Source organism: Diceros bicornis, chromosome 4 (assembly GCF_020826845.1).
Source record: "Diceros bicornis minor isolate mBicDic1 chromosome 4, mDicBic1.mat.cur, whole genome shotgun sequence".
In the NCBI taxonomy this organism is placed as follows: Eukaryota; Metazoa; Chordata; class Mammalia; order Perissodactyla; family Rhinocerotidae; genus Diceros; species Diceros bicornis.
Window position 1 is genome coordinate 21,136,151 of NC_080743.1, and position 22,733 is coordinate 21,158,883.

General features: G+C 37.5%; 1 protein-coding gene across 5 annotated transcripts in view; it reads right to left on the bottom strand.

Moving 5' to 3' along the window:
* Positions 1-1,204: 1,204 nt before the first annotated feature.
* Positions 1,205-22,733, bottom strand: part of SSX2IP (SSX family member 2 interacting protein) — a 43,214-nt gene continuing 21,685 nt past the window's right edge. For 3 of the 5 annotated variants that reach the window (XM_058538402.1, XM_058538397.1, XM_058538398.1), the window contains exons 5-14: positions 19,612-19,722; positions 17,881-18,016; positions 15,893-15,968; positions 15,635-15,824; positions 12,162-12,312; positions 10,619-10,755; positions 10,098-10,271; positions 6,730-6,844; positions 5,869-6,034; positions 1,205-2,041 (exon numbers count right to left, since the gene is read on the bottom strand). In XM_058538402.1, coding sequence (XP_058394385.1) covers positions 1,867-2,041; positions 5,869-6,034; positions 6,730-6,844; positions 10,098-10,271; positions 10,619-10,755; positions 12,162-12,312; positions 15,635-15,824; positions 15,893-15,968; positions 17,881-18,016; positions 19,612-19,722 — 1,431 coding nt within the window. In that variant the 3' untranslated portion in view covers positions 1,205-1,866. The remainder of the gene's footprint in view (positions 2,042-5,868; positions 6,035-6,729; positions 6,845-10,097; positions 10,272-10,618; positions 10,756-12,161; positions 12,313-15,634; positions 15,825-15,892; positions 15,969-17,880; positions 18,017-19,611; positions 19,723-22,733) is intronic. The other 2 variants (XM_058538401.1, XM_058538400.1) reach the window with 2 other exon arrangements.

Here is a 22,733-nt window from a genome sequence, read left to right on the forward strand (position 1 = left end):
AAAACAGATGCTGCTTTGTAGAAATCCATTGTCATGGAATGCAACATTCCCTAAAGTAAGAGATGTACTTTAAAAATTAGAATGCTTGTTTCTGGCAAAGTATATCATGGCAACTCCTAAAAATAACCCAATTTTTGACAAATGTTTCATTGCCTATTTAAAAAATTTCTGATTGCCTTTCTTTAATCATGTTATTGCTCAATAGCAAAAGAATTCTAACCTAGCTGTTTCTTCGTTTGGAATATGGTACTCTCTGAAATTCTGTATCATTTCTAACAGTTTAAACAGTAAAGAAGGGACCATGCTCCAAGCTGAAGGCAGCGAGCAACTAATTTGCTTTTGTTCAAGAGGCAGCTTTCTGAGACTCTAAATGTGGTTCCTGTGTTATGAGCAGTTTCATTAACGTCTTCTAAGATACTCGACAACATCCTATCACCCCTGAAAAAACGGCTGCTGCTACACAACTCCAGTTATATAGTGAACGGACAACAAAAACACTTTTTTTTAATATGACAGATTTAAATGCAACAGGCACAAGAGCGTGAATGCAAGTGGTGGAACTGCTGGAAGATGGGGAGGCAGAGGCTAAGGTACAGCACCCAGCAAGGCCTGGATCTGGCGGGCTTATGTGTACAGAGACAAACAGGGAGGCACTTAAAGCTTTTCGATGAAAATGCTGGGAAGGAGCCTGGGCCTGCATTCCTTCTTGTTACTACTATCAACAATAACAATATAGATGAAGAAACACGCGTCAGTTCCGAAAATGAAATGACACAAGTCTGTGCAGAGTATCGTAGCATCTGGATTATAAAATCGGATGCTTTTACATTGTCAGACTTCCTTATCAGTAGCAAATACCTCACTGAAAAATTAAAAAATTGCTGGTAACTATACAAAGCCCTAGCCGGCACAGATGTGATGGTGCTGGTACCCATCTGGTAAAGTAAATATCACTATCCAAATATCTTAAATATACTGCTATCTTCTATTATCCAAATATCTTAAACCAATGTTCTTAAATTGCTTTATTCAAAGGTATTTTTGTTGTCTTACCTCTATTACCCTATAATCAAAGGTCCTTTGAAAAATTATAATATCCTACACATACAAAGTAAAAATGCTAATTTAATTCTGTAGCAATTTCAAAAGTGTAATGTTAGTAATGTTAATTATATAAAGAACTTGGATTCATGGAATACTTTTCAGTATTTATTGCTCAGATGGGTTCAAAAATTCTTAAACGTAATGTGGCAATGGCTCTAATACATCTGTAAACAGAATATCACTAAAAAAATTTATTGGCATGAAATACTATAATTATGGATGTGTAAAATTTTTAAATCTTAAAGCCTCTTAACATAATCATGTATATCTATGTACAAAACATACATAAATTTCACTTTATTTAAAACATGAAAGAGCAAATTTCAAATCACACTAAACATAATAAATATAGAACTTGCTTTGTTGAAAATCTACAGTATACATTCAAGTAAAGGCTAAACTTCCAATGTCAACTATATATGAGACAAAATTAAACATTTACAATAATCAGTTTCCTAAAAGTGCTATTTTCATACCTATAAGAGGAAACTCATTCTAGTGCTTTTGTTTCCATCCAAACATCCATACATTCCTTTATTCACAGAACCAGATGCTTCTGTTACTAAAAATACATATCCAAAGCTTCTATATCCTTTTAAATAGATTTAACATTTTAGCTCTTTGGGGGAGGAACAGGGAAGTCCAGAAAAACAACTCAGACCATCTTATATTATTGGATGATTGACTTTATGACACACCCTGTTTCAACTTAGATGTGACATTTGACGAACATGTTAATGAAAAAGATCTCAGTCCATGTGTCTAAGGTAAGTCATCTTTTTCTAGATGCGAGTTTGTGTAGGTCAAGGAGCATCCACTATAGCAACCTTCCCGGGACCCAGGTCTTGATGCCATGCTCCATTTCTGATTTGTACATTCTCTTCCAACCTGATTTGGTTTAGTTTCTTCAGGAGTTATATTCAGTACACTGATCGAACTGTTGGGAAAAGAAGGGTAGATCTTAATAATCATCTCCTCTCGTTTTATACGTTAGATAAGCCTGAATGTCTCAAGTCTGATTGCTCCCTTTCTCCATGCTCAGTAAATTTTGAGGACATACAGATCAAGAACAAGGAAGTGTTTTCAAGTGGCCTAATTTATCACTTTTATCTTATCTGTCCATCTATTTATCCATCTATTTATTTTGTCTCTTTAGTCTGTTCTGAAGCACTCTGCCCAAATGAAGCCTAAGGGAGGTGCAACCATGTGGGTTTTGAAAGCTAGGTTCCCCCATATCCTCATCTTTCTGCTACCATTTTTAATTCTCTCTGGTTTCTTTCTTGACTCATCCATTTGTTCACAGATGCTGTCATCTAGCCATCCATTCATCCATACACATATTTAATGAGTGCCTACAAAAGTGATAAAGAGTCTAGACCCTGAAGTCAGCTGGTGTAGGTTCACAGCCCAGCTGGACCACTCACTATGTCACCTTTGACAAGTTAAACCTCCCTGTTCTTCAGCTTCCTCAGTTGTAAAATGGAAATAATAATAGTACCTATCTCATAGGGCTGGGGTGGGAACTATACGAATTAACACACATTAAAGCACTTACAACAGTGCTCAATTAATTCGAAGTGTCAGGCAAAAACAATCTCAGCGTCTCAACAATGACATAGCTCCTCCCTTCAGCAACATAATCTGAGGGGTATGCTCTGCAACCAGCCTCAAAACAGGAGTCAGGTTAAATGATTACTTTCAAATCTATGGGGTTAAGGCAATGAACAACACATTTTTATCAACTGAGTATCTTACATAATTTTTTCCACAAAAACTTTTTTTCATAAATTTACATTTTTTGTGACTTTGGTTTATTAACTTGACCTCATAATGAGAATCCCAAAAAAAATTAAGTTGCTTTAACTCTAAAAATCTAAACCGAAAACAATTAAAAATTGTACTTATACTTATTTGCCAATACTTAAAAAAAAAAAAAAGGAACTTGCTTATAATTCAGCCCTGAATCCCTGCCGTCTCAGTCAAGATGAGATCAACGATCAACTAAGTTCCTTAAGTAACTTAGTACTTGAGTTATTTTGCATGAAATCCAGGCACAGCCTTTATGTAAAATTCCACCCTATAGTGAAGGAGAAATGAGGATGTTGTAGAAATTAGCTACGAATACTCCTAATTGTTTTGTTATAATCTTATTACAAACCCAGATCCAAGGTGTTTCAGGAGCAAGAAATCCAAATTTACCAAACAATTTAAAATTTCAAGAACTATGTCAAGCTGCACAGCCTCTCTCCTGAGAACCTGAAGAGTTACACAACTCTTTTCTATGTTTGTTCTAGCGTCAGAGGCCATAACTGTGACGAGCTTAATGGAATTTCTTTATGCTCCAAAATTCTGTTTCTATGCCACTGATGCTGTTCTGTGTAGCCCTCACAATACAGAAAAGCATTTTTATAATCCATTTATGTTTACATATATTTTCAATCTTATAGCCTGTTACTAAAGATTTATAACGGACCAAGTACTCTTTTAAATGCTTTACATAGGGGCCGGCCCGTGGCTTATCAGTTAAGTGCGCGTGCTCCGCTCCTGGTGGCCTGGGTTAGGATCCCGGGCACGCACCGACGCACCACTTCTCTGGCCATGCTGAGGCCACGTCCCACATACAGCAACTAGAAGGATGTGCAACTATGACATACAACTATCTACTGGAGCTTTGGGGAAAAAAAGGAGGAGGATTGGCAACAGATGTTAGCTCAGAGCTGGTCTTCCTCAGCAAAAAGAGGAGGATTAGCATGGATGTTAGCTCAGGGCTGATCCTCCTCACAAAATAAATAAATAAATAAATAAATAAATAAATAAATGCTTTGCATATATTGACAATCTCATAACATCCTATGATAGATGTACTAAATGTTGGACTTGTGTTATCCTTATTAAACACAGAACAATGTCTTCAAGGAATATTTATGTCAAATATTTCATAACTAAAAATAATTAGGTAAAAAAGTAAAAATTTTAAATACATAAAAATAATTGAGGCAACTATGCTATGTTCTCTCAGATTTAGAAGGCATTATTTGTACATGGTGACTAGAATTTGTGTCTACATCTATATAGATAGTTCCGATTGGTCAAATTTGGGGGTTTTAATAACATTCTGTGTAAGAAAATACTCTGAGTTTATAATATCTTTTGATAGTAAATTAAACTTTTACCTCCCATATTCAACCCATCAGTCAATCTATTTGCAAAACATATCCCAAATTCAAGCATTTCTATCTTCGTATTACGACCCTCGTCCAAATTACCATCATCTCTCACCTCAACTCCACTAATGCCCCCTACTGGATGTCCTGGCTTACATTACTAGCTCCTACAATCTGTTTTCCACATAATAAAATGGAGTAATCTTTTTAAAACTTAGATTTTTTTTTTCATGCTCCTGCTTAGAAGTCTCCAGTGCTTTCCAATGCCCTAGAAAAATATGTGACCTACAAATACAGACTAAAATATTTTACAAATGAAATCTCAAGTATGTGGTTATATGTGAACAATACTGTCTGGTGATAATTGCTGAACCTGGATGATGGGTACACAGGGGCTCATGACCTCATTCTCTCTACATTTGGATATATTTGAACTTTTACATAACAAAGATTTTAACCCCAGTCTATTCACCCAGGGCCTGTAGGACGCGGCCCCTGCCCACCTCCCACCCTCACCTCACACCTCTTGGTCTCGCTCACTAATGACACTCACCATCCACAAACCACCAGTGTCCCACCTCAGGGTCCCCACACTTGCTTGGAGGGCTCTTCATCCAGCTCTTTTTTGCCCCCCAATGTTTACTTAGAATCCTAATCCTTTTAAAAGTCAACTATAGAGTGTTTTCTCATTTTTAAAAGCTTCATATTTCTGTTTTAAAATTCACCTATTTAACGATTCTTGGTCCAAGGGCTAGCTGGCTTCTTCAACACTTGGCTCCACACCAGTCTCTCACAACCACAGGCCAAGTGTGCTGCAGCCCGACTCCTGCTGTCTAAGGCCCCTGCCCCAGCGCAGGCCCTCCTGCCCGTCTCCCGCTCAAGAGGACAGAGAGCACCACCCGCTTCCAACACACCCCATGCGCTTCTGTTCCTCTCTATCTCCCTAGGAACGTTCTGTCTGCTTAGTTCAAATGCAATCTGAGAAGAGGCTCTGACATACAGCACTGATACTATACCTGAGGAAATGATTTAACAACTTGAGACAGAGAAAAATACCAAAAAGAGGCAGTTAATAGCAATACATGGGTTTCCTGGGGTGAAGAGCAACTTGCGTCACCCCGTCATCCTTGGGCACAGATCTCTTCACCAGTCAAGATGAGGAAGCTTTCCTGAGTTCTTTACCCTTCAACATCAATAAAACAGGCAACCAAAAGAAACTCGGAAATAAGTACTCTACAAAAACTGTCAAAACAATATCCTTCTATTTAATAAAAGTGAAGTACTCAAAATATTAAGTGATTCCTGTAAATAAGACTATATTTTAAATTGTATTTTAGGTGTGAAATAAAAAGAATCACATTATATGATTCAGGTCCCAGCAGACAGGGATCATCTACCTTGTTCACTATCATATCCCCAGCACCCAGCAGGTGTCTCTATATATGGACACCCAGTAAATATTTGTAAAATGGATGCATCAATCTACTAAATTCCTCCCCAAAGCCTCTACTGTTGCTAGCACTACAGACGTGTCGACTTGTCCTCAGCAGAGTAACTCGAGCGCTTTCACAAATCTGTGAGATCATCCATAGACCAATACCTATGTTCAGACACACAGGAACGTGTCGGGCAAAAGTCTGAAGTGCAAGGAGAAGCAGGAAGGGATTTAGTCAGTGTAGACGTGCACACTGGAGACCCGCTGGACACACTGTGAGGCTTCTTCTGCCGTGGCCTTGAGTGCACTGTAAGATTGTCCTGTTCAGAACCTGTCAAAAAGAAAAGGCAGTACATACAGTGAAGTATTAAATCTAGTGAAGGTAATTAACTAGGAGGATTCATGTGCGGTTCTGAGTGAGGTATCAGCACAATTAATCTGAATATCCCCTCTGGCCCTATGACTCTAGTCTAGCTAATCTTGTGACCTTTGTTATGCATAATCCACATTTAGAAGGATGTAGTTTTAAAAATATTTCTAGACTATGAATTTTCAAAAACTTGACATTCTTGAGGCTGGCACGGCGGCATAGTGGTTAAGTTCACGCGCTCCACTTCAGTGGCCTGGGTTTGCAGGTTCAAATCATGGGCGCGGACCTATACACGGCTCATCAAGCCATGCTGTGGTGGCATCCCACATAGAAAATGGAGGAAGATGGGCACAGATGTTAGCTCAGGGCTAATCTTCCTCAGCAAAAAGAGGAAGATTGCCAATGGATGTTAGCTCAGGGCCAATCTTCCTCACCAAAAAAAGAAAAAAACGACATTATTACATTAACAAAAGTTGTTTTTAGTACGCATAGTCCTCCTGTCATTCCCATTGTGACTACAGTAAATAAAATATTAAAGTTGATTTTTTAGTTCCAATTAGAGAGCACTTACTGGTGATCTTCACAGTTCTATATTAATAATTTACAGTATTTTATTTACATGCATTTTCAGATTAGAGAGTTTATGAAGTACTCACTTCCTGAGAAGGCACTGAAAAGTTTCACATTTTCTGAGTTCTGGTGGTCAAAGGTAGTCATATTTAAAAACTGTTGCTTTAACCAACTGGCTCTTTCTTCTTCAAATGCCTTTCTCTACCATAACAAGCAAAACAGAGAAACACTGATCAATGTTTCAACATTCACAGAGTTGCCATTTCACATGATTTCTCTAGCTATTTGTGTTTGCTTTCTGGCTATCATATATATTTCTGAAGTCAAATGAATTAACCTAGAAAACTAAGAAAAATTTCACTTAATAAAATTATGCTTAAAAGATAAAAATTCACCCATTTCATCTAACAAACCAACTAATCACTCTTTTCACATCAATTATGAATAAATTCAAAAGAACAATGCACAAAAATATAGCACATTAGCACAACTTTTAAACATACAGAATATTAGCATAACTTCTGAACGTATAAAATATTATAAATATAAAATTACCAACAACAGAAAAATACCCACTGTCATCATCTGAAAAAAAGGAGATATGGCTTCATCAAGCATTGCTCTCATCCTCCAACCATCTACCAGTACGAGCAGCCACCACCACTAGACCACAAGAGGGCACACATCATACCTTCCCCTTCCGAACAGCTGAGGAATCCTGAACTAAAGTCTCCCTCACTCATCGGGTCTCTCCATCCTCCCCTCCCATCCTTCACTGACCCCATGTCCCCACTGAGCAGAGGCAGACAGATTCTCATGCAGAGAACTGGGAGTGGTATGCAAAGGGGCAAGAGTATCTCTTGGAGCAGGTTGGGATATGGGCTCAGAAGCAGAGGTGATCCCATAAGAAAGGAGAAAATGCTGGTGCAAACTGTTTTTGTTTCCTGAGGAAGATAGCTACTGATGAAACAGACTTTCACAATTGTGGAGAAAATCCATGTCAGCTACTTAAAATAACCAACGTACAGTCTTTCACTCAATATAAATATTAACACAAAATCGTGCATTACCAGAATTTGAAGAAAACTAACAGTGTAAGAGAAAAAAGGCCAAGATAAATAAAGAGACCTGACCATGGATAACAGTTCAAGATAGAAGAAATCATTTTTAAAAATTACAACACAAATTATCAGACAGATTTATGAACATCCATAAATAATATAATTCTATACAAAGAAAAGCAAAAAATAAAGACATTAGAAAATTTAAAAGATAAATTCTGAAATAAAAACTCAGTGGATGAAGTGAATAATAAAACTGACCCTGCTGAATACCAGGCTAGTGATGCAAAGATACAGGCGAGAGAATATCCTCGAATTCAGAACATAAAGTCAATCTATAGATTTAGTCAGAAGGCCAAACGTTTGTCTAACAGAAGTTCTAGAACACGAGAGAAGTCAAAGGAGGACAAAATACAGAAGAGAATATCTCTAAATTGAAGAAATATAGTGTCTTGGGCTAAAAGGAGCTACCTAGGCGTGTCCTGGTAAAATTTTGGAACTTTAAGAATATAAAATTCCAAAAGCTTCCAGAGAAGAGGATAAAACAAAACACAAGGTATCTACAAAGTAATGGAGATTATATCATAATCAGGCTTCTCATCAGCAAAAGCAAAAGCTAGAAGAAATGGATTAACTCTTTCAAAGTTTTGAGGGAAAAAGTTGAAACCTGAATTCTATATCCAGCCAAATCAATCAAGTATGAATATATTTTTGGATATTCCAGAATTCAGAATATTTTTCACTCACATACTACTCAGGAAAAAATTACTAAGAAGGTAATACAGCAAACTGAAACAGGAACCCAAGAATGAGAAATAAGAAAAACGGCAGCTGAATCTGACTCAGGAAATCATCAAGGAAGCCACAAAGAAAGTCAGAGAATTCACTACATAGTGATACATGGAAAATTCTCTTCCAAGTGGCAAAGTCTTAATAACATAGAATATTTCCTAGGTGTCCCAACATATTACTTGGTTATAGAATGAATAATATTTACTTAATCATGATGTTCTTTCCTGGTTTTCAATTTTTAAGTCTCAACCTTAGATAAAGTATTTACACCTGGATTATATCAGAGGATAGAATATAAATGTGATAACACTTGACAATGAAATATAATATCACAGACAAAGACGGGGAAGTCGAAGTGGAACAAGGGTAAGTACAGGAACGTCCCATCCTTCATTGAGGGATAGACTGATACTGTCTGAAGCCGGGTAAACATGAAGGGGAAGCATTAAACATTTTACTTAAAGTAAAAAGGTCAACCAGAAGAAACAATTTTTCAAAAAGTAGTTTAAAAAAGTAACAATATTATGAAGAAATCAGATGTGATGAGGAACAGTGTAGATGGGAGGTCCAATAAGGACATCAATGCCTTATCTTTCAGAGTGGGAATCAAGAGACTGGGATCAAGAAAAACAGGCTGGACTACAATAAAGTTAAAATAGTACTTCCCGGAACAAAAAGAAACTTGTAACAGCGGGTACCTCTATGGAATGAAACTGGCATAAGAATGGAGGGTATTTTCTCACTTTGTAACTTTTTGTGTGGGTTGAGTTTATTTTTAAATCATGTTCAGACATTAATTCTATAACTTTTGAAAGGGAAACATGTAGGTAATACATTGCTAACTAAAAAAAGCAAGCTGCAGAAGTGTATATCCAACAATCCAGGCTGTTCACCGTGAAGACATACGTACATCCTGGGTGAGGGACTGGCGGGGGGTGGGGGGACCTTTTATTTTTTACTGTACTTTCTTGTTTTGTTTTTTTTTTTAAACAACAAACACTCTCTTGGCTGGACCGTCCTTTTTTTTTTTTATAATTTTATTTATTTATTTATTTTCCCCCAAAGCCCCAGTAGATAGTTGTGTGTCATAGCTGCACCTCCTTCTAGTTGCTGTATGTGGGACGCCGCATCAGCATGGCCGGAGAAGCGGTGCGTCGGTGCGCGCCCGGGATCCGAACCCTGGCCGCCAGCAGCGCAGCGCGCGCACTTAACCGCTAAGCCATGGGGCCGGCCCCTGCACCGTCTTCTGACACTTTAACTATTGACAATGGAGAGATGACAGATCCGGAAAGAGATCTCTGGTGTCAAGCTCAACGCTTAACAGTAGAAAGCCAATCCCAAAGGGATAATGAATGTTTATAGGTTTTTTTTCAAAAAAATGTTCAATTCCCAAATCTAGTAAAGGCAAAAAGATATCCTTCCACAGTTCATGTGCTTAGCATCCCTTCTGTTTCAAGTTATTAATGAGATCACCGGTCAAATACTTTAGGAAAAAACTGGGCAGCAAAGAAACAAGGAAAAGCAGAACTTAAGACGCATTCTACTGAGGCCTGCCCCCAATCCTCAAAAGCTCCAGAGGGAAAGTGAATTGTTTAGAATACCTCTAATCCTAGGCGAATAGCAGCTTCTGTAAAGTTTCGTCTTTCTTTCTCAAAATTCTTTTTTTGCTCTTTAAATAGAGACCACTCTTCTTTGAGGCGTTCCTTTTCTTCCAACAGATAACAGTCTCGCAGTAGTGAAGTGGTATCATCATCACACGTGGTAGCGAGCTGCTGCTATTAAATTTGAAAACACAGTAAGTTCCAGAGGGTCCCAGCACCACCCCAACAAGGTGAAACGAAAGCAAGAGAAGGCAGGTCAAACTTTAGGGGAAGGACAGAAATGATGAAGAATCAAAAAGTCAGCTGAGAAGTCTCAGTTCCCAAAAGCTTCTACTGCAAGCAAAGCACCGCCCAAGGAGTGGCATGCAATCCATCCGCCAGCACGTAGAGAACTTAGTTTGGATCAGGAAAATGTCAAATACTACAGATCTTATGAAACAAAGGAATAAAAGTCTAGCAAGAGTCAGTACATTCTGGCCCTTCTCAGGAGGGAAGAGCTTTACAAGGTAACTGACATTTACCTGTAAAAGTTGCTGCTGGGTTTTTATCATTTCTTTACACTGCTGAATTTCTAACTCGAGTTTTTCAGTTTCTTGCTCGTGGTCTTGCCGTGAGATTACATCTTCATCATTAAAACCTTCTAGATGTACCTTTGAAACTAACACAACACCAGTAATTTGACCTAAGTTTTACAGACACCATTCAGTTTATGGTGCTTTGGGACATACCTTTAAAAATCAAGGCTCTCAGAACTTTTCTCTTTCTGGAATCTCATAGGTTTTCTAAAAGGTAGTTATTTCCTTCACCCTTTAAAAATTTCATAAGCTATAATAAAATTAAATTTATATTATTTCAACAGTGAAAAATTTTAAAAAGCAAAGCAGCTATAAGGAGTTCATGACAACTATAAATTTGTACTATTTTTGGATTCAATGATGTCCTTACAAATAGAGCTCTATTGTCAACATTTAATTTGTAGTCTATATTTATTCAAAATTATGTCTTAATTAAAAATAGACAACCTGTATTCACAGAAGGGAAAAATAATTAACATTCATAAACTACATTCTTTTGATACTTCTTCAAAGATCAGTGCAATGCTACAAATCTTGCTCTCGTATTAAATTCAACAAATATGAAGGCCCAATATACTATTTACTAATAGACAATGACTTAAATCAATAAAATCTCACATAAATTAATTTTAGTACTATAATCATTTTGCTGACTGCTCTTTACTATTGAAGACAACTGGCACTGAGTGTGTGATTTTTGACAATTTAGAATAAATTTTCTTTAAGTAGACTTCATTTACTGAACAGAAACCTTAATCTTCTTGATTTAAAAGCATGCAAACTTTAACAAATATAAAATATTAAGGATATATTCCTCAACTTAGCTATATCTCTACCGTCTACAATGACAGGAAATAATGTCTAAAATAATACACTGTTAAGTGAAAAAGCACAGTGCAGAAAAAATATGTAATACTCAATTTTGGGGATTTTGTATATTTTAAAATAAATATTCCGCAAAAGCATAGAGAAAAGTCTAGAAAGATATGCACCACACTGTTAACACAGTGTTATGTTTAGGGAACAGAGACCTGGATATTCTACTTTATGTACCTCCTAACTGATACAAAAGCATTGAATATCTATTGTTTTGAAAATAATTTAAAAATGGATAATTAGGAACCTAGGAATATGTAAGTATCTAGGAATAAGTGAAAAGTTTGTATTTATACTGTATTATGATTAATATTTCTTGATTTCCAAGATTTAGTCCAAGACTCAGTTCACTTCACTCAACTGTACACTGCACCCAGGGCAGATGGACATGATGTCCTCTTCTCAGAGAAAGAGTCACTCCATGAGCAAAGTGTATTTCCTCAGTGAGGTTCCAACCTCACGTCTAGAAGAAGGCAGAATCTTGCTTCTCAAACCACCACACTGAGCTCAAGTACTTCAGGTCTGAGCCCATAACGTGGCTTTCCCAGTGACTGAAAATGAAGAGTTTACTGAGTGTCGCAACTCACTTTAAATGCATTTAGGCAGCAGTTACCTTGGTTATCAAGTTTTTCTACGTGACTTTTCAAAATTCTCCACTGTTTCCTGATGCTGTTTGTTAGCTGCTCTCTCACAGTTTCACAGGAAAGGTCCCACATACTCTCTCTACTCAGTTCCCCAGCATCTTCGTCAACATCAGAGAGAACCTATGAGAGACGAAAAGGAAAGACGAGCATCTTAAAATGGCTTTAGATATTAAGGCAGTAGTAATCAGAATGATTGTCAGAGATACTTATCAGAATCCTTTCTGTGCTATATCTTAAGCATATATGACCCAGTAGCTAACATAAATATCTTGAGAAAAAGCAATTAATGTTGAAGATAAAAATTCCTCAATTCAGGTCTCTTCAACCCCAATTTGAATCCAAATATAGTTAGTGACAAGAGTCACAGAGCCGTGTGAGGAAGAGTCATTCACCACCTTTCTAACGTTGAGTTAGATGCTTTCACATGTTAACGAATCCTCAAATCATGTTACACTGTGGGGAAACTGAGGCTGAGATGAGTAACTTGCCCCATATCACATAGCTGAGAGGTAGAACTGAGATCAAGTTAGATCAACTTGTCTCCAGTCTTGGGCTGCTTAAATAACTCTGTGAAATAACCTCCAAAGAAAAAGCAACTGTTAGTCCTATTTTCCTCATATAATTTTTTTTATAAAATTGGTGATTATTTTTCTTTGTATTCTACCAAGACATTACATCACAGGAAAACATAGTAAACTTAACTGACATAGAGCATACAGAATCAAAGCAGGATAAAGAACATAGGGAAACAATGTCATAATAACCTGCATCTACATAAAATGGTCCTAATTTGTCACTAACATCCAGAAAACTGGACAGACATACTTTAGTAATTTGAACAATAAATATCTTGCTGGGGAAAAAAAGGAAGAAAAGATAGAAGATGGAAGGAAAGAAGGGCTGACTGCTCCCACACGAGGACAGAGCAGGAATGAGGGAGGGGCTGAGTCTGAAGAACTGATCAATAGTCTGAGGTCAGCGATGGGCTGGGAGACACCACGGTCTCCCAGGCGGAGCAGGTGGGAAGATGCGCAGGTGCAACTGTGACTCTGGTTCTTGTCACTCAATCCTCTGGAGCTACCTGCCAGTAACTCTTCCAAGGAGCTACACCTTCTCTTCTACATATTTTAAGGCATACCAGAATACTACAAATCCATTATTTATTTATTTATGTTTTTGCTGAGGAAGATTAGCCCTGAGCTAACATCTGTGCCCATCTTCCTCTATTTTGTATATGGGACGCCACCACAGCATGGCTTGATGAGCGATGTGTAGGTCTGTGCCTGGGATCTGAACCCACAAACTGTGGGCCGCCGAAGTGGAGTGGGCAAACTTAACCACTACGCCACTGGGTCAGCCCCCCCACTAATCTATTATTTAAAAAAATTAACAATAATTGCTGCACAGTTCCCAGATTGAATGAAACTCTAAAACCACAAAATGAAAACAAAAAATCCATTTAACTTGAATTTGGGGTATGTATTTTGGCTAAATGAAGTAAGCAAAATAATAAATAAATGAAACTTGGATGCTACCTAGGCATTCCAAGGTTACATCTTATTCTTCTTGCTAAATGCTCCAAAATCTTTCCTCAAAACAATGGTTGAATTACTTCAATTTTAAGAGAAAAAGGATCTAGAAAAATGGATATTTTAAAAACAGGAAATATACTTACGAGATTGTTTCTCCAAATGTAAACATTTGAATTATGAATACTGGATACTACCCACCGGCTGAGTAATGGAGAAGGGGAGAATTTAATTATCTGAGAAAGATCTCCTTGATCTTCTACCTACTTTGGAGGTTAGTAATGGTTGAGCCAAAAAGTGAAGAAACCACAGGAGTAACAGAAACGAGGCTACCCCTGGAGAGGTACTGGTGAATGTTAAGAGCTGGCCAGAAGTGACCAGCTCTGAGAGATAGGTTAACTAAATACAAGAGGTGAAGCAGGCCCCAGACTCTGGAGAGTGTAAATAAACACTCAGGTAATATTTGTTTTAAAGAAGATAAAAAAAAAAAAAAGGTAGGAGTTGGGATGGTCTTATCAGTTGGACTGATTTGTAATACCACAAAATAAATAATCCTCAAATACAGGTTTAAAAAACAAGTTCTGGTGACTTCCCTGTAATTAGCATTTTCCATTAACACTGTTATTTTTCAGATTTTAGTCACTAATGTGAACTTGCTTGAATCTAGAATTTAAACTTATATGTAAAGTAATTAAAAGAACTTTTCACCACTATGTGACTTGTTTCTTCAGACCTCTGCACATATTACTCCCCTCTGCATCAAATGCTTTCACCATGCTTTCTACCTCAAAAACACTTATTTTTTAAAAGCCAACTCAAATGCCACTTTCTCTGTGGCGCCTTCCTTGATTGCCATAATTGTTTTGTTTTACACATGGCAGCACCCTATTATGGCTCTAACGTGTAATAATTACTTTTCTGAATGCCTATCTCTCCCAAAAAAAGAGCTTCTTGATGGATGCAATGGACTAAATGTTTGTGTTCCCTCAGAATTCCTGTATTGAAATCCTACCCCCACTGTGATGGTATTAGGAGGTGGGGCCTTGAGAAGGTGATTAGCTCAGGAGAGTGGAACCCGCAGGAATAGGACGAGAGCCCCTATAAAAGGGACCAGTGATAGCTCTCCCCCTCTTTCTGCCATGTGAGGACATAACAAGAAGCCAACAATCTGCAACCACGAAGAGGGCCCTCTCACCAGACCCTGAATCTGCTGGCACCCTGATTTTGGACTTCTGGACTCCAGAACCGCGAGAAATAAACTTCTGTTGTTTATAAGCCATCCAGTCTATGGCACTTTGTTATAGCAGCCCGAACAAAGACAAGGGAAAAAGTCAAAATCTTTTTAGCTTTTTTTCTCCAAGGACTAGAACATAATGTAGATTCAATAAATTTATGGACTGAATAATTATTTCATTTCCAAAGTTAACAAAAGTTCACTCTCTGAAAAGTAGAGCCTGCTTAAGTACACAGAACTTAAACTATTTAAAGGCTATTTGGCACAGTGGTTAAAAGTAAGAACTCTGGAGTAAGACAGACTTAGATCAAATCCTAGTCTATCATGTGTGAACCTGGGCCAACATTGTAACTCAGGTTCCTTCATCTATAAAATGGGGATAATTATAGTATCAAGAGCATCAAATTACTATAAAAACGAAATGCGACAATGTGTATAAAGTGCTTGTCACAGTGCCTGGCACAGATTAAGTTCCCAGAAAATCACTGCCATCATTCCCCAGGGCATATCTGGAAACACAGAGGGACACTTTCTGGTTGTCAGAGTGACTGGGGGTGAGCACAGCAGTGAGTGTCTTGTCTAAACATCAATAGTACCCCCACTGAGAACACCTATCTAGTGTTTCAATTGTTCTAATCAGCAACCTGAAGACTGTATTAGAGAATAAGGAGATACTTACAGTTCCTGTACTATCATCTGCTCTTTCTCTAGGTTTCTGCTTTTGGGGAGAAAGAAGAGAAATCATTTCCTTTTTCATTTGCTGAAGAACCTTCTTAAGTTCAGCATTTTCCATTAGGATTTGTTTCTGACGATATTCATAATCATTCAAGAGAATTTTATACATTTCGTCTTCATTCCTGAGAAAGAAACTGTCAGCATGAAAATGCAGTAGAGAAAGACAAGTCTGCGTACATTTCTCAACTTAAGTGGACCTTACCTGGCTTCAGTTTTACCAGTCCTCCAGGAGCCTCTTTTTCCATCAGCTCTCCCCACATAATTTAAAACTTCCATAGCTATAAACACAAACACACACACAAAAAACAGTTCTTACCACACACGTTTAGGTGTTTAAAACCCGACTACACCCTATAGCACATTAGGGACAGAAGTCAACCGGGTGTAGAGATTAGGATTTGGGCTCAAACAGCCCAGATTTCAAGTTCCAGTTTCATCACTTATAAACACTCAGATCTTGGCAAGTTATTTAACTGCTAAGCCTGTTTCTTCATTGACCCCATGGGAATAATAAAAGTATCTACCAGAGAGTTGTTGCGAAGAGAAAAAGAAATGTTAAAGCACTTAACACAGGAAGTACTTAATAAATATTATTTTATTATCATTATCTATTTTATCATCAGGGGTTGGAAAGCTAAGGCCTATGAGCCAGCTGCGTGATTCATAAATAAAATTTTGTTAGAACACAGCCACACCATTTGTTTATATATTGTCGACGGCTACTTTTGCGCTACAATGGCAGAGATGGATAGTTGTGACAGAAGACCACAGACCTCCACAAACCCGAAAATATTTAGTATTTGGATCTTTACAGAAAAAGTTTGCCAAGCCCTGTATTGTCACCATCATCAAAGGAGTCAAGGCCTCTGACAGTATTAATGTCTCCTCTGCCCCAGGTGGAGATGGAAATAGTTGTCATAAGCAGGAAATAAGATGAGAGTAAGTTATTGTAATTTTAGAGCTGATAAAATCATTATGAAACTTTCACTTCCTATTGGGTTTGGACCAGGAAACAGCTAGACCCCCCATAAAGGAAAGGCTTGGTTCCCAGAATTAAATCTTTAATAAACTTCCCTAACGAGGTGTTATATTTTATACTTCCAGCATTTCATCCTGCTCTTTCCTTATTTCCTTCATGAACAAACACAAGGTTAGCCTTAAAAACCAATGAGTGTTCAAGTGAAGTTTAAGATTTAGTACCTCAGAATACCTAAAGATTTCCAACCATATCTTAATTGGTTATTACACTCATTTTTCAATAATTTTTAAAATAAAATATTCTAATTACTGCAACAGCTCTGCTGCACAGAATGACAGCGATGCAATCAACATTGAACTGCTGGCAGAGAGCAGGCAGAGCCCACCATGTGACAGCTTGAAACATCTGCTCATCAGCTGCCGTTTCAGCAAGTCCAAGTTCAGTTTAGGAAAAGACAGTGCAGGGTCTCACTGGATAATGTCGGTTAGAGGACAACCTATGTCCACTTGGAAACCACTCTTCAATAAGTCAGTGCAGATTTCCTGTTCCCTGAATCTTATCAGGCCGACAAAGCTGTGTCTGTGTAGCTCCACTTTTGTGCGTGTGTAGTTCTACTTCTTAATCTAAGCTATTTACCTGAAATCATGCACACGCTTGGATTAAATTGTAAGTTAATTTTCAGAAGAATAATACCAGAAAAAAGTATACATTAGGCACAAACATAAGCAAAACTTTCATAGTCCATCCTTTTGACCCACTGTTTCAAAAATGCACAGCTAAACTTATTTAAAGGAACTCAAACTGACAAATGATTCAGGCTGATGAACAATTTTATGAAGTTAACTCTAAAATCATACTTCTTTTGATACTCAGAAACAGATCCTGATTTTTAATATTATTAGTTCTTTGCTATGGAAGATTCGAGTGTCCCCTGGCTTAGTTTTTCTCTATAGATTAATCCTACCCCTGTCCTATTAAAAAAAATATGCAATTCTTATACGCACACAACTAATGAACCAAAGTAAAATTACTATTTTTCACTGACCAGCTGTCTCAATTTCTAGTTTACATGGATATACACCATCTAAAAACAATTGTATGAAGCATGAAAATAACACTTCATGAGTTACTGTGCTCAATCCCTTCACATTTATTTCTTAGCATCCTATTAGCTTATGTATCCCCTTTGCTGTTAGCCAGCTGCTTCTTACCTATTTTTTTATCCTTCTTGTTCATAACAAGTTGATGTAGACGTTCCTTTAGTTTATTATATTCACGCTCTTTTCTCTTCATATCATGATTATACTGAGTGGCTCGACTTGCAATGATATTTTGTAATTTTTGTACCTGAAAAAAAGCATTTTCTATCAAATGAGTCCCTTTAGGATTAATAAATCCAGGTAAAATTTACAAATTCAAAAGAGAAAAGAATCCTAGCATTTACCTCCCCATAAAATAGTTTTCAAATTCTAGAATTATTCTTCCTTCTCCATAACCATTGGAAATCACTAGCATTAAATGAATCACATAAAGTTTTTAATTCTGAAATTTCCAGAGCTGCTAACTTTCTAAATTATCTTCTATACCTTTCACCTTACATATAGATTCTGATCACTGAGAAACCAGAAACTCTTACGGAAGTATTCAAGTGATTAAAGCTTCATCTGAAACAAGCAGAATTCGTCGGATCATTGGTACTGACTTCCTTATACTCCTGACTTGAATCACTTTATTCCTTATCAATCTGTGACAAGGCAAATTAGCGATGGCACATGGCAGCAGGTAAACAGGTTCGTTTTTCTCTGATCATAAACAGTTCTCAAATTACAGTAAGTCCAGTTCTCAAATTAGAGTAAGTCCAAACAGCAGAGAGAATCAGGTTCAAACGTGCTGAGCACACGCCAGGCACTACTGTTCAACGTTGTATCCACTATGGCTTCTCAGCAGCCCCTGATAGGAAGCATGTTTTCTTCTATACAGACCTTTTTATTCTCTGTTGGAGATGATCATGTTTAACTTAATCCTTACTAAAGATGAACTATATCCAAACCATTTACGTGTAATCAACAAATCAAGTCAAAATTTTCTGTGAAATAACTCAAGGAAATGTATAAGCAAGCTTGCAGTTAAGATACTTCATTACCCACTTACTAAATATGCGACTAAATAATCAAATATGGTAAAACAAATCTAAATCACTATAAGGTCCTTAAATAAAAAAAAAAAATACACTTCCCTAAAAGTCTTCAATTATAGTTAAACAACATATACAACACTGAAAATAAGTATTATATTTTTACAGTTATCACACGTTCAGGGACCAAATTGCAGAGCAATAAAACCATGTTTTCTTCTTACATAAATTAAAAATTAATTTCAAATGCATTAACTCTATAGGTCCAAATACTAAGTAACCACTAAAGCAGAAATGTGATTACAATTATAGCGTCTTTAGCCCCAGAAATGAGATTTTTAATGTGAATTGCGTTTTTTTTTTAAACAATAACTCTTGTTTCCATTAAGTCAAGTAACTGCTTAACTGGATGAACAATATCAATATTTAAGATAGTGCAAGAAGAGGTGTGCCAGATATCAAGTACAGGTATGGCCGAGCACAAAAAAGATCTGCACTTAAAGCACCCTTGTGCCTGAGAAAAAGTGACAATGCATGTGAGTCCAGGATGGACAGTACAGGACAGTGGTTGTCACAAGCTATGGACTAATATACTAGCTGAATGGGTCCACCTGGGGCAGGGGGTGGCCGGGGAGTTCCTGACTTCTCAGTTAAATATGATACAACACTGTACACAGAGGTCCACCATACCAATTTGACACAGGATGAATAAATGGTTCTTTCTTATTTTAACGTGGCTCCTATGGTCACCTCAAATTACAAACAAACAAATTCACTTAAACTTTATCTGCAACAACTGACAACTCACCTCATCTTTTTCATTTTTCAGTAGCTGATGCAAATTCCGGTTCTTGCATTGTAACTGTCTGTCTCTTTCCTGAAGCCCAATCATTTCTCTCCTGGAGGTTTCCAGTTGTTCCTAAAACATTCATATGCAATTCTGATTAAAATTAACATAGGATTCAGAGCAACTGAATTCTTAAAAGATTAGTAAAAACAATTTACACATACTAGGGTTTGTTAGCTAAAATTGAGGTTTAATGGCACATAAAATGTTTATTTAAAGCAATTATTATAAAGCTCAATACTATAAAGTTACAAAATTTATTTAAATTTAAATACCCAATTTTTTAACGTATATACAAAAGCGCTTCAAAGTGGATCCCTTGAAAGGCTCGTCACTTAGTCCAGCGATGCTGCCACTGGACATTTTTTAAATTTTTTAATATTTTTTAACACTTTTATAGAACACTCTTTGAGAAAGAGCCAAAAGTGATTCAGAGCTAAGTCTGAAGAAGACGGGTGACCAAGCAAAGTGGCAACCCTTCAGGTCAAAAAGGGCAGGACAATAGCCAGACACCAGTTCTCCCTTGCAGGCGGTCAACTGGTGAAGACCTCTCCCAGAGAGGAATGGCAGCCACCCTGGGGTCGGTATGAGATAAAATGCTCACTTTCAATTCATTCCATACATTTCTTGAGGAACTGCGCCAAGTTCTGCATGAGGCGACTGGAATATTTTTTAAATCCTCTTATCTTTATGAAAGGCACTCAAGTTACGTCATAACTGGCCACAAACAACAACTTGCACAATATCTGTAACAACGGATCTCAAGAAGATACAGAAAATTTAGGAATATAACTTGGATAATTCTAAGTTGTCAGAATTTCTGGCATCCTCTTTTTTGGAGTGTTTAAAACTTCCTATCATGCCAGACCACTTGGCATGGCTAAACTTAAACGCGCTAGCACAGCTGATATGTTCCATATGTCAAATCGGAGATTCACTCCAAGAGATTATCAATGCCTTAGTTGAACTCATTATCATCCCTGCAGACCCTCCTCCTCCATTTCTTATCTCAGTGAATCATACCATCACCCTCAGTAAACTCAAGACAGAGACTCGGATGGTATCTTAATGACTTTCTTATTCCCCAAATTCAAATTTTTCATAAAATTTTACCCCTTCTACCTCTTAAGTTTTCTTCATATCTCACTCTTACTATCCCCATCAGCACTACTTTAGTTCAAGTCCAAAAGCTCTCTGGCCTGGGCAACTGCTAAGGCCTGCTAACAGCTGTCCTGTCCACCAGGCCTTCTGAGCCCCCTACCTCCATCCCAAATACAAATCTGCATCCCTATAGAACTATAACTTCTCCACCTACTGCCAGAGTGATATTTACATGATGCCTTCCTCCTGTTTACATTTCTCAGTGCCTCTGGGTCTCTGTACAGTGCCTTTCATATCATCTGAAACCTGGGTCCCAGCCTCACTTCTTACCACTCTTCATCTACATCATATACTTCAGCCCCTACAGAGCTATTTGCTGTCACCTGAAAGTAAAATGCTTTCATACCTCCATGCTTTTATACAGGTTATCCGCTCTGCCTATAATGCCTTTTCCAAACACTAGCAAATTGCTATTCATTCCTCAAATTCCAGATCAAGAAGCTTTCCCTTACCTCCCACATCAAGAACAATTAATGAAGCTAACAATCATGGTTCTATGTGCCTCTTTCCACTGGACTGCAATCTCCCCGCAAGCAGGGACTGGGTTTCACTCATCTTTGAAACCCAGTGCCTAGCACATAAATACTCAATAACTTTTGCTCAACAAACTGAATGAATCATATGCTGGTTCTAGAAACTCTTCAGGGATAGATCAGCAACTTTTCCCAATGAACACACATTTCTGTCCACAAAAAAATACCTGATTCTGATCCAGGTCAAAGCCCAAATTAGAAGATATTCTGGAAAATACTTTATTCTCTGGGCAGTCCTAATAAGTGATCACTCCGTACAAGAAAGGCTCGGTAACCCTGGATTACTAAGATCATTACACAATTACTCACCAGCTACTTACGAGATACTTGGCCAAGGGTACACAGATATCAAAAGTTTTATTGCAGAATTATTGCCTTCTAGGGTTTACAACTCTGGGTCAATCTAATTCATAAGACCTTCCATAAGTCTCTCTGATTAAGATTCAAGTATTACCCACAACTCACAGCCTTTGTATAAGCTTGGAGGGTACCAACTACCCACTCCAGCTCACCACAGTTCTCCAGTCAGCTAAGATACATAGTTGGATAACCTCTATCCCTTTGGCATACAGGATGTACAAAAACCTAAAAATATTATTAAAGAGAAAACCTACTGTTATTACTGTCTATGAGCTCAGAAGACAACATAAAACAGCATCCAGCAATGACAGCATCCGGCAATGACAGCATCCGGCAATGACAGGCTGGTGGGCAGTGCTGCTAAAGAGCTAAGATGCCCCTCAATCAATCCCCAAATGTTCTCAGTGTTCACAGACGGACCACCTCCAGGCCACTTCTCCACAGTACACTTCCTACCAGAGGATTTAAAATATTACACTGAGAGAGCCTGTTATTCTCCAATAGAGCTTAGTGATTCAAGATGCTGAGTGGGTTTTTTTTTGTTTTTTATATTGTTGCTATCTGTTCTTAGAGGGAGATGGTGGGGAGAGGATACAAAGGAAGAAAAATAAGTAGAGAGGCATGGGCCAACAGATGAAAAACTAAAAGGAAGTTGATTTTCTGAGAGTATGCAGATTCAAAGGCTTTTATTTTCACCAATAAGAAAACCCAACATAGAAAAGTATCTTTAGAAAAAAATTTGCCTTGATGATATTACATCCTTCATAACATACAATCATAATATAAGTCCCTGCCATACCGTGATTTTGAACACCTTCTTCTCTCTCCTTCTCAAATGAATAAAAATTTTTTTAAAAAGGAAAATGTAAAAAAAAGAAGGAAAGAAAAGCAGAAGCCAGCAACAAATTTTCTATCATTTAAGGTAGCAGGTCAATGGTCTGTGAAAAATTTTCCTTTGTTAAGAGAAACAAGCAAGTTCACGAAAGCATTCCTCTAGGTGTTCCCTAGAGCTCCGGGGACCTCTACGAG